At 46.4% G+C, this 11393-nt stretch overlaps 2 protein-coding genes across 5 annotated transcripts; both read left to right on the top strand.

Annotated features, from left to right (window-relative positions):
• The first annotated feature begins 267 nt into the window (after positions 1-267).
• On the top strand, positions 268-4396 carry AOX4 (Aldehyde oxidase 4). Its single transcript, XM_017153727.3, has 7 exons — positions 268-311; positions 372-526; positions 588-1328; positions 1378-1611; positions 1670-2761; positions 2819-3527; positions 3597-4396. Exons 1-7 carry the CDS (start codon positions 272-274, stop codon positions 4394-4396), a joined length of 3771 nt encoding a protein of 1256 aa, XP_017009216.3. The 5' UTR covers positions 268-271.
• A 1491-nt stretch (positions 4397-5887) lies between these two features.
• Positions 5888-11299, top strand: AOX3 (Aldehyde oxidase 3). Of its 4 annotated transcripts, none has more exons than XM_070216616.1 (8): positions 5888-5924; positions 6565-6660; positions 6729-6832; positions 7270-7424; positions 7485-8219; positions 8279-8512; positions 8574-10377; positions 10435-11298. In XM_070216616.1, exons 3-8 carry the CDS (start codon positions 6793-6795, stop codon positions 11232-11234), a joined length of 3768 nt encoding a protein of 1255 aa, XP_070072717.1. In that variant the 5' UTR covers positions 5888-5924; positions 6565-6660; positions 6729-6792; the 3' UTR covers positions 11235-11298. The 4 variants fall into 4 exon arrangements, with proteins under 4 accessions (XP_070072717.1, XP_070072716.1, XP_070072718.1 ...); XM_070216615.1 differs by lacking the exon at positions 5888-5924 and adding an exon at positions 5926-6062; XM_070216617.1 differs by lacking the exon at positions 5888-5924 and adding an exon at positions 5926-6062 and having other exon boundaries at positions 6565-6832; positions 10435-11299.
• The last annotated feature ends 94 nt before the right edge of the window (positions 11300-11393 follow it).

The raw sequence follows: 11393 nt of genomic DNA, 5'->3' as shown, positions 1-11393 counted from the left end.
GTTTCCACTGCTAATCGGTATATCAAATAATGAAAATTGCAGTGCAACAAAAGCGAAAAATCAGTAAAGCGTGAAAATGCAATTTATAGCGATTTTTTAGCAAATTACTCTTTATTTAGAGGTTGACAAAGGCAAATATTGAATTAGAGTTTAGATGGACAAATCCAATATTAGGAGGCTTTCAACTAGAAACTAAGCAGTTGAGTGGAGATCGTGGTGGTGAGAAAAGCTCAAAAATTGTTTAATAAATCAAATACAGTTTTAAATTAAAATGTCTACTACATTTACCATAAATGGGCGGCAGTATACGGGTATGAATTAGTAAAGGATATTTTACAGATCCTTTGAAATTATTTCTTATAATAAAATAGTAAACCTAAGTGACCTTCCGCCGGACATTACTCTGAATACTTTTATCCGGGAGCATGCCCAACTGACGGCCACGAAGTTTATGTGCCTGGAGGGAGGATGTGGAGCCTGTTGCTGTGCAGTTAGCGATGGCAAGAGTACCTGGACAGTGAATTCAGTGGGTCATAATCAGCAGCCAGATCATTCAGTCATACCACTAACTACCCATCGATTCTCAGTGCCTCAAGCTGCTGAATACCTGCACCCAGCTGGAGATCACTACCTGCGAGGGTCTGGGCAGCCAGCAGAGTGGCTACCATCCGATTCAGAAGCGACTGGCCAAGATGAATGGCACCCAGTGCGGCTTTTGCTCGCCGGGATTCGTGATGAACATGTACGGGCTGCTGGAGCAGCATGGCGGCCGGGTGACCATGGAGGAGGTGGAGAACTCCCTTGGAGGAAACATTTGCCGCTGCACTGGCTATCGACCGATATTGGATGCCATGAAGTCCTTTGCCGTGGACAGCAATATTCAAGTTCCAAAAGAGTGCGGGGATATCGAGGTTCTAAGCCTAAAGGCTCGAAATTGTCAGAAGACAGGAAAACCCTGCAAAGGTGGCTGTCGGCAATCGAAACTAATCTACGAAGACGGATCCCAGTGGTACTGGCCCAATAACCTGGCAGAGTTGTTCGAGGCGCTGGACGAGATTGGTGACTCCGATGAGTTTATGATGGTTGGAGGTAACACTGCTCATGGTGTTTACAGGCGTTCACCCGATATCAAGCACTTTATCGATGTGAAAGCAGTGGAGGATCTGCATCAGTATAGTTCTGATAGAGAAAAACTAACACTTGGAGCTAATCTAAGTTTGACGAAGACCATGGAAATCTTGAGAAATACTTCTAAACAATCTGGCTTTGAGTATCTTGAAGTCCTGTGTAACCACATTGATCTGGTGGCCAATGTTCCCGTTCGAAATGTAAGTAAACTTTTGTTTTTTAGGGATATTTTAATTTTTTAGATTTTAGTCAGGAACTTTGGCGGGAAATATCTGCACTAAGAAACAACATCCCGAATTTCCATCGGATATCTTTATATCCTTTGAAGCTCTGGATGCAAAGGTCATTGCCTTGAAGGGCATAAATGACGAAAAGGAAATGTCTTTGGAGGACTTTCTGGGAGATACCGATAGAAAAATGGTGCTCAAGGCTTTTATATTGCCTTCCTATCCCAAGGATAAGTATATTTACGACTCCTACAAGGTAAATGTTATCGAAAGCTTCTAAATATTTTAGATTCTCAGTATTAATTTCTCTACAGATCATGCCTCGTGCCCAGAATGCCCATGCCTATGTCAACGCAGCCTTTCTTCTAGAATTAGATGCAGATTCCAAGGTAAAGTCAGCCCGCATTTGCTTTGGAGGAATTAGACCGGACTTTACCCATGCCATCGAAATTGAACAATTAATTGTGGGCCATAGTCCCTATGAATCGAATCTAATAGAGCAGACATTTAGTAAGCTAGATAACCTGGTAAAACCAGATGACGTTCTGCCTGATGCCAGTCCCGCCTATCGATCCAAGTTGGCCTGCGGACTCCTCTACAAGTTCCTCCTGAAACACGCTCCCGACTCAGAAGTCAGTGGAAAGTTCAAGAGCGGAGGGGAGCTGCTTCAGCGGCCACTTTCCTCAGGCTTGCAGCTCTTTCAGACCCAGAAGCAAACCTACCCAGTGACCCAGGCGGTGCAGAAGCTGGAGGGGATGATCCAGTGCTCCGGAGAGGCCACCTACATGAACGATACACTGACCACCGCCAACTCCGTTTACTGCGCCTTTGTGGGGGCCACCAAAGTGGGAGCCACTATTGACCAGATCGATGCTACGGAAGCTCTCCAGTATCCTGGGGTGGTGGCCTTCTACACTGCAAAGGATATTCCCGGAACGAACACCTTTTGTGAGCCCAGTTTTGGCTACGAGGCGGAGGAGATCTTCTGCTCGGGATTGGTGCGCCACTCCGAACAACCAGTGGGAGTGATTGTGGCTCTCACTGCTGACCAGGCTCAAAGGGCCACCAAACTGGTGAGGATCAGCTACAGCAATCCCAGCTCCGACTTCAAGTTGATGCCGAGTTTGAAGGATGTGTTTGCTGCAGAAACTCCAAATCCTTCTCGCATTTTGCCCTTGGCAATTTCAAAGTTGAAGCAAGTCAAGTTCTCCGACAAACCGGATTTGGAGGTGAGGGGCATCTTCGAGATGGGTCTGCAGTATCACTTCACCATGGAGCCCCAGACCACGGTGATTATTCCCTTTGAAGACGGACTCAAGGTCTTTTCGGCCACCCAGTGGATAGATCAAACCCAGTCGGTAATTGCCCATACGCTCGGACTGAAGGCCAAGGATGTTCAGCTGCAGGTAATAAAGATTATTTCCATGAATTAGGCTCTATTCATTGAGTAACTTTCATTACAGGTGCGCCGACTGGGAGGAGGCTACGGCTGCAAGATCTCCCGTGGCAACCAGGTGGCCTGTGCCGCCGCCTTGGCTGCTCACAAGTTGAATCGCCCGGTTCGCTTCGTCCAATCCCTGGAGTCCATGATGGACTGCAATGGCAAGCGGTGGGCCTGTCGCTCCGAGTACCAATGTCATGTCAAAACCTATGGCAGGATCGTCGGTCTGTCCAACGATTTCTACGAGGACGCAGGCTGGAATGCGAATGAGAGTCCTGTGCAAGGACACTCCACTTTTACAGCCGCCAACTGCTATGAGTTCACCGATAGTAACTTCAAGCTGAGTGGTCATGCCGTCCTCACAGATGCCCCCAGTTCCACTTGGTGTCGAGCACCGGGATCGGTTGAAGGTATTGCCATGATGGAGAATATCATTGAACATGTGGCTTTTGAAATCCAGAAGGATCCAGCTGAAGTTAGGTTGGCCAATATTAGCAAGAAGAGTAAGATGGCCACTGTGCTCCCGGAATTCTTAAAGTCAAGGGAGTACTATGAACGCAGAAAGGAGATAGATACCTTTAATGCCTCTAATCGATGGAAGAAAAGAGGATTGGGCCTGTCTGTGATGAACTTCCCAGTGATCTACGTTGGTCAGTTTCCGGCCACAGTGACCATTTACCATGTGGATGGGACTGTGGTGGTCACCCATGGGGGCATAGAAATGGGTCAGGGTGAGTTAAAAGGGCTTTCTTATGGATTTCTTATAAAATGAATTATGGGATCCCTTTATAACCTCACAGGTATGAACACGAAGATAGCTCAGGTGGCGGCCTATACCCTCGGAATCGACTTGAGCTACGTCAAAGTGGAGTCCTCGGACTCCATCAATGGAGCCAACTCGATGGTCACCGGCTATGCCATCGGAAGCGAGAGTGTCTGCTATGCGGTGCGCAAGATCTGCGAGACCCTCAACGCCCGTTTGAAGCCCGTGAAGAAGGCCAAGGCCTCATGGGTGGAGACCGTGGAGGCGGCCAATGCCCAGCTGATCAACCTGATTGCCTCGGATCACTACAAAACGGGCGACATGCAGAACTACCATGTCCTGGGACTCGCGCTCTCCGAGGTGGAGATGGATGTGCTGACCGGGAATATCCTGATTCGGCGGGTGGACATCCTGGAAGATGCCGGCGAGAGCGTGAGTCCCTGGATCGACGTGGGCCAGGTGGAGGGTGCCTTTGTGATGGGCCTGGGCTACTGGCTCAGCGAGCTGCTCATCTACGAGGGCGACAACGGTCGCCTGCTGACCAACCGCACCTGGAACTACAAGCCACTGGGCGCCAAGGATATACCCATCGATTTCCGCGTGGAACTGGTCCACAATCCGCGCCCCAGTAGTGGTGGATTCATGGGTTCGAAAGCCACTGGGGAACCGCCTTGCTGTTTGGCCGTCAGTGTGATATTCGCTTTACAGCAGGCTCTGCAATCGGCGCGCCAGGATGCAGGACTTCCAAGGGAATGGCTTCGCCTGGGTGCGCCCACAACTCCGGAGACCTTGTTGCTGAATGCCGGTCACCAAGTCGCGGAGTTCAAGTTGAAATAGATATATTTCAAGAACCCTGTTATAGGGAAAGTTCTTATGGATGATAACTATAATATAATCTACCAAAACCATGTATGTATGTTATAACCCCTCAATAAAGTCTTTGAAAAAAAACTGAAGAAAGCATTTATGTTAATATTAATATCTCTTCCAACTCTTCATCTTTAAGTTCTTAATTTTATTCATCAAAGCGTGGTGCTTTGTGAATAGTATCATTCAAAAGCTTGCTTATCTAGTTTTTGCTTGAAGTTATTTAACAGGCAAAGCTTTTAAAATTATTTATTTGTTTTGAAAGCTGTGAGAACGGGAGAGAAAAAAATATAAAAAAAGAAATATTTTTTGCCGGCCGGCTCACTCATTCTCTTTTTTTTCTCGCACTCTCTTTTATTTTTAGTGTACACGTGATTCGTTTCGCCTGTTTATTATTGTCATTTCTGGTGTTTGACAAAAATTAAAAGCAGATTAGCGAGTCTGCCTATTTTGAAAAGTCATTATAACAGCGAACAAAGCGAAAAATTCAAAATTATCAGCATATGTAATCAAAACAAAGCCCCAACTATTCAGATTTCTTTTTTTAGTTAGGGTAATAAATTTTTACTTCACAGATTTTATGAATACCCTAGGCAAAAATTACAAATATGACTAAAAACTTTTTTTTTTTAAATAGAGCATTAATGATGTTAGGGTATTCAAAGCTTTCTTATGCCCACCATATGCCCTCTTTTCCCCTTCTTTATTTTAGCTATTTTTGCAGATATCGTGACTACTTCGCAGCTGCCGAAAATTTGCCGACGAATTGGATGGTGAGGCAACAAGCAAAATTCGACGACGGCAGTTTTTTATTTTTATACCCTTGCAGAGGGTACTATAATTTAAGTCTATAATTTAAGTCTAAGGAGACGTTTCCGACCACATAAGGTATGTATTACTATGAATATATAATTTTGATCAGCACCAATAGCCGAGTCCATCTAGCCATGTCCGTTTCTATGCGAACTAGTCCCTCAGTTTCAAAGCTATCGCGATGAAACTACTAATACTCTTTAGTTTGGAGCTTACACAAAAGATTTTGTTTTATACATAAGCATACCCATAATCAATACCATAACTTCTCCAAGTATTCTAGAAAAGCTTTTGACTCTCTCCATTTCAGTAACTCCCTTTTCCCTCCGTTCCGAACCAAATTATTATAAACATATTTTTTTGTTTAGAAAACTGAGTAAAATAGTCTAAACAAACGGTTTACTGATAAAGCTCTCCGATTCGAGAGAGGAATTTTAAACGGGCGTGAGATAACGTTTAACAGTCCTATTATGACCTAATGCCGAATTGTGAGCGGAATGGAGAACATGGTAGTTAAGAGCGGGAGCAGGTGAAATTGAACTTGGGCGAAATCTCTTGAGTCTTTTTTGGGGATCGGGAAACCGGAGAACGAATATAAATGGGACTCCGGATGGCCCTAGCTCACAGTCGCTCGGAGATCGGCGAGGAAATCGCACCAAACAATTGGATCCGTTTGTGTCATATGGTGAAATAACAAACATAGTTTCCAGAACCCACTACCCACTTCATTATTATACCCTTGTTTGCAACGCACTAAAGGAGACGTTTCCGACCACATAAAGTATATATATTCTTGAACAAGTGGATCCGTTTGCTTCATATGGTGAAATAACAAACATAGTTTCCAGAACACACTACCCACTTCTTTATTATACCCTTGCCCGTCAGTCCGTTTCTTTGCGAACTAATCTGTCAGTTATAAAGCTATCGGGATGAAAATTTCCCAAAAGTCTTCTTTCTATTACAGGTTGTACATATGTCGGAACGAGCCGGCTCGGACTACTATAGCTTATGGCTCCGATGGGAACAATCATAGAAATAATACAAAACACATTGTAAATTTATAGGAAGTAGGCGTATTGATTTTTGACAATTTAAAAACAACATTTTAAATAGGCCATATTTTACCTGCAAGGGTATCTAAACTTCGGCTGAAAGAAAAACCTTTCTTGTTTTTTTTTGACTGCCGGTGTTTTTTTAGTCGAGGAGCAACCAGTCTGCAATCTGCAATTAACGTCGATCGTCAAGCTTGAAAATCTACTCAAAATCGTTGTTAGCTCATGTGAGTTTGTGTGTGAAAACTAACTTTTGTTTGTTTACGGCAGCCGAGAAAATCGCAATCTAAAAAACGGAGAGTCGAACAAAAGACGCGATTTTTCGATCAGTTGAGCAACGGCAGTCGCAGCGACCGGAGTGAAAAAGTGAGCAGCAAATGGAAAATAATGGAAAACCTCGGCCAAAGGCACTAAACTAATTGAATTATTTATAGAAAACACTACAGCAGCTGACATTTGTGTTTTTGTTGCCCTGTTATTGTTAAGAAAACTGGCAGAATGACTACTAAATTCACAATCAACGGGCTGCCGTATGCAGGTGAGTGGAATTAATCAAGGTTGGCATCGATTAAAGGTGATAGAAAACAGTTCTGTAAAAATCAGTGTAGTACTCAAAGAGATATAGTACTTTTCAAGTGCTTGTTTTCCTAACTTCAGTTATCTCTAAAGTTCTATTGCTAGAATTTTCCCAAAGAGGGTCTTTAACTTTTTTGAACGTTGTAACGCGTCTGCTGATAAACCATATATCAAAAGCATATATATCATTAGTTCCGCTAGATCCACGAAATAAAGGGGTAGAGTTGCTCGAGTAAAGTTAAACAGAATTACATATATTTCGGTCTCCAATATCTGGTAAACAAATTAGAGTGCAAATGTTATGCCTATTGTTTGTTGTTTTTTAGGATTTCAAATACAGGTTTTTGTAATTAATTACGTGTACTTTTTGTTCACAACTTGTTATCATCTCATCGACAGTGAATCTAACCAATCTCCCGCCGGATATCACCCTAAACACCTTCATTCGGGAGCATGCCCAACTGACGGCCACCAAGTTTATGTGCCAGGAGGGAGGATGTGGCGCCTGCATTTGTGTGGTTCGCGATGGGAAGCGCAGCTGGGCAGTCAATTCGGTTTGAGAAGTTGCCTTACTATACACTCCAACTGATCACTAATGATTCACCTCTTGACAGTGCCTCACCCTGCTGAATACCTGTGCCCAGCTGGAGATCGTGACCGCCGAGGGATTGGGCAACCAGCGCACCGGCTACAATCCCATCCAGAAGCGACTGGCCAAGATGAATGGCACCCAGTGCGGCTTCTGTTCGCCGGGATTCGTGATGAACATGTACGGGCTGCTGGAGCAGAACGATGGCAAGGTCAGCATGTCGGAGGTGGAGAACTCCTTTGGGGGCAACATATGCCGCTGCACTGGCTATCGTCCGATATTGGATGCCATGAAGTCCTTTGCCGTGGATAGCACTATTCAAGTTCCAAAGGAGTGCGGCGATATTGAGGATCTGCAGCCGAGAAACTGCCCAAAGACGGGAAAAGCCTGCAGCGGCAGCTGCCATCCAACCACCTTAACCTATGATGATGGAAGCCAGTGGCACTGGCCCAAGAATCTGACGGATCTCTTTGAGGCCCTGGAAAAGGTCAAGGACTCGGAGGAGTTCATTCTGGTTGGAGGTAATACAGCACATGGTGTTTACAGAAGATCCACCGAAATCAAGCACTTTATCGATGTGCACGGAGTGGATGAACTGCATCAGCACAGCTTGGAAGGGTCGCGTTTGAAGCTGGGAGCTAACTTAAGTCTCACTCAGACTATGGAGATCTTGAAAACTACTTCCACGCAATCAGGCTTTGAGTATTTGGATGTGCTGTGGCATCATATCGATTTGATTGCCAATGTTCCAGTGCGCAATGTAAGGAGTTTTCTTTTAGTTATTTAAAATACAATCATTATTCCTATTACCTTTTTCAGTCTGGAACTCTGGCTGGAAATATTTCCATTAAAAAGCAACATCCCGAGTTTCCTTCGGATATCTTTATATCCTTTGAAGCCTTGGATGTGAAGGTGGTGGCCTCGAAGAACGCTACTGAAGAGAAGGAAATGTCCCTGTCGGAATATCTAAGCACTAATGATAGGAAGCTGGTGCTCAAGGCATTCATACTTTCAGCGTACCCGAAGGATAGGTACATATACGACTCTTACAAGGTAAAGTTATATGTTAATAACTTTTATACATAACATTTAATAAAATACCGATCCTCTACAGATAATGCCCCGTGCCCAGAATGCCCATGCTTATGTCAATGCTGCTTTTCTTCTTGAATTGGAAAGCGATTTAAAAGTAAAGTCTGCTCGAATTTGCTTCGGTGGAATTCGACCAGATTTTGTCCACGCCTCAGTCATTGAAAAATTGTTGATAGGACAGAATCCCTATGAATCTAACCTAGTAGAGCAGACATTTACCAAATTGGAGGACCTGATTAAGCCCGATGAAGTGCTTCCCGATGCCAGTCCCGCCTATCGATCCAAGTTGGCCTGTGGTTTGTTCTACAAGTTCCTCCTGAAACACGCTCCCCCAGCGGAGGTGGGTGAGAAGTATCGAAGTGGAGGAGAGATTCTGCAGCGACCACTCTCCTCGGGTTTGCAAGTCTTCGAGACCCAGAAGAAGAACTACCCCATCACCCAGGCGGTGGAAAAGGTGGAGGGCATGATCCAGTGCTCGGGAGAAGCCACCTATATGAACGATGTCCTAACCACTTCGAACACCCTCCACTGCGCCTTTGTAGGGGCCACCAAAGTGGGAGCCACCATTGACCAGATAGATGCATCGGAGGCATTGAAGCAACCAGGAGTGGTGGCCTTCTACAGTGCGAAGGATATTCCCGGAAAGAATACCTTCTGCGAGCCCAGTTTTGGCTTCGAGGTTGAGGAGGAGATTTTCTGCTCGGGATTGGTGCGCCACTCCGAACAGCCGGCGGGAGTGATTGTGGCTCTCACTGCTGACCAGGCTCAAAGGGCCAGCAAGCTGGTGAGGATCAGCTACAGCAATCCCAGCCCCGACTTCCAGTTGCTGCCCAGTTTGGGAGATGTGTTTGCAGCAGAAACTCCCGACCCTTCTCGCATTGTGCCCTCCTCCAAATCGGATTCGAAGAAGCTAAAGTTCTCGGATCAGCCTGACAAAGAGGTGAGGGGCATCTTCGAGATGGGTCTGCAGTATCACTTCACCATGGAGCCCCAGACCACAGTGGCCATTCCCTTTGAGGATGGACTCAAGGTTTTCTCGGCCACCCAGTGGATGGATCACACCCAGGCGGTGATCGCCCACATGCTGCAGGTGAAGGCGAAGGATGTGCAGCTGCAGGTTCGCCGATTGGGCGGTGGCTACGGGTCCAAGATCTCCCGTGGCAACCAGGTGGCCTGTGCCGCCTCCCTGGCTGCTCACAAGCTGAGTCGCCCGGTTCGCTTCGTCCAGTCCCTGGAGTCCATGATGGACTGCAATGGCAAGCGGTGGGCCTGTCGCTCCGACTACCAGTGTCACATAAAGTCCAATGGGAAGATTGTCGGTCTGAAGAACGATTTCTATGAGGACGCCGGCTGGAGTCCCAACGAGAGTCCCATTGAGGGTCACTCCACCTTCACGGCCGTTAATTGCTATGATCTGAGTGGCGAGAACTTCAAGAACAATGGCAATGCGGTGCTCACAGATGCCCCCAGTTCCACTTGGTGTCGTGCTCCGGGATCGGTTGAAGGTATTGCCATGATGGAGAACATCATAGAGCACGTGGCATTTGAAGTCCAGAAAGATCCGGCTGAAGTGAGGTTGGCCAACATTCCAGCGAGCAATAAGATGAGCGAGTTGCTTCCTGAGTTTCTAAAATCCAGGGAGTACGAGCAACGAAAGCAGGAGATTGAATCGCATAATGCCAAGAATCGGTGGACGAAAAGAGGTCTTGGACTGGCTGTGATGGACTATCCCATCTTCTACTTTGGCCAGTACCCGGCTACGGTGGCTATTTACCATGTGGATGGCACAGTGGTGATTTCCCATGGAGGCATTGAGATGGGACAGGGTAAGATAGGGTTTCTTTAATTGGTTCCTAATAGCTTAACCCCCAATTACTTTACAGGAATGAACACCAAGGTGGCGCAGGTGGCTGCCTACACCCTGGGCATCGATTTGAGCTTCATCAAGGTTGAGTCCTCGGACACCATCAACGGAGCCAACTCGATGGTCACCGGAGGAGCTGTGGGAAGTGAGAGTCTCTGCTATGCGGTGCGCAAGGCCTGCGAAACATTGAACACCCGATTGGAGCCGGTGAAGAAGAAGGATGCCAGTTGGGTGGAGACCGTGGGGGCAGCCTATGCCAAGTCCATCAATCTGATCGCCTCGGATCACTACAAGGAGGGCGACATGCAGAACTATCATATTTATGGCATGGCCCTCACCGAAATAGAGCTGGATGTTCTGACCGGAAACAGTCAGATCAAACGTGTGGACATCCTGGAGGATGCTGGGGAGAGCCTTAGTCCCTATATAGACATTGGACAGATCGAGGGCGCCTTTGTGATGTGTCTGGGCTACTGGATGAGTGAGCAGTTGGTTTACGATCGAGTGAGTGGTCGCCTGCTCACCAATCGCACCTGGAACTACAAGCCGCCGGGTGCCAAGGATATACCCATTGATTTCCGAGTGGAACTCATTCAGAAACCCAATCCCACGGGGGCGGGATTCATGCGATCGAAGGCCACTGGAGAGCCGCCCTGCTGTCTGGCTGTCAGTGTGGTCTTCGCCCTGCGACAGGCATTGGAATCCGCCCGCCAGGATGCGGGACTTCCCCGCGAGTGGGTGCGACTGGGAGCTCCCACCACCCCGGAAACTATGGTGGTCAATGCTGGACACGAGGCAGCCAGCTTTAGGCTTAAGTAAATATTCGATGGTGTGGGTTTTTTTGCATCTATTATACACCGTTCTGGTATATCTTTTGTATTATGTTTTTTATCCTTACATGAATAAATATTTTAGGCTCCGATGGCCATCAAAAGTTGCAGTCAATTTATTTTCTAGAGTGTAATCGCTTTTTAAGAT

The sequence above is a fragment of the Drosophila takahashii genome, chromosome 3R (assembly GCF_030179915.1).
Source record: "Drosophila takahashii strain IR98-3 E-12201 chromosome 3R, DtakHiC1v2, whole genome shotgun sequence".
In the NCBI taxonomy this organism is placed as follows: Eukaryota; Metazoa; Arthropoda; class Insecta; order Diptera; family Drosophilidae; genus Drosophila; species Drosophila takahashii.
This window is presented reverse-complemented; position numbering and strand designations above follow the sequence as displayed.

What these genes read in the sequence shown, in the direction of transcription:
- AOX4 (XM_017153727.3), top strand. Translation starts at nt 272, where the DNA reads ATGTCTACTACATTTACCATAAATGGGCGGCAGTATACGG. An exon ending in AAATGGGCGGCAGTATACGG is followed by an intron (nt 312 to 371) that starts GTATGAATTAGT and finishes ATAATAAAATAG; the next exon opens with TAAACCTAAGTGACCTTCCG. An exon ending in GGGCATAGAAATGGGTCAGG is followed by an intron (nt 3,528 to 3,596) that starts GTGAGTTAAAAG and finishes ATAACCTCACAG; the next exon opens with GTATGAACACGAAGATAGCT.
- AOX3 (XM_070216617.1), top strand. Translation starts at nt 6,793, where the DNA reads ATGACTACTAAATTCACAATCAACGGGCTGCCGTATGCAG. An exon ending in CAACGGGCTGCCGTATGCAG is followed by an intron (nt 6,833 to 7,269) that starts GTGAGTGGAATT and finishes TCTCATCGACAG; the next exon opens with TGAATCTAACCAATCTCCCG. An exon ending in AGGCATTGAGATGGGACAGG is followed by an intron (nt 10,378 to 10,434) that starts GTAAGATAGGGT and finishes ATTACTTTACAG; the next exon opens with GAATGAACACCAAGGTGGCG.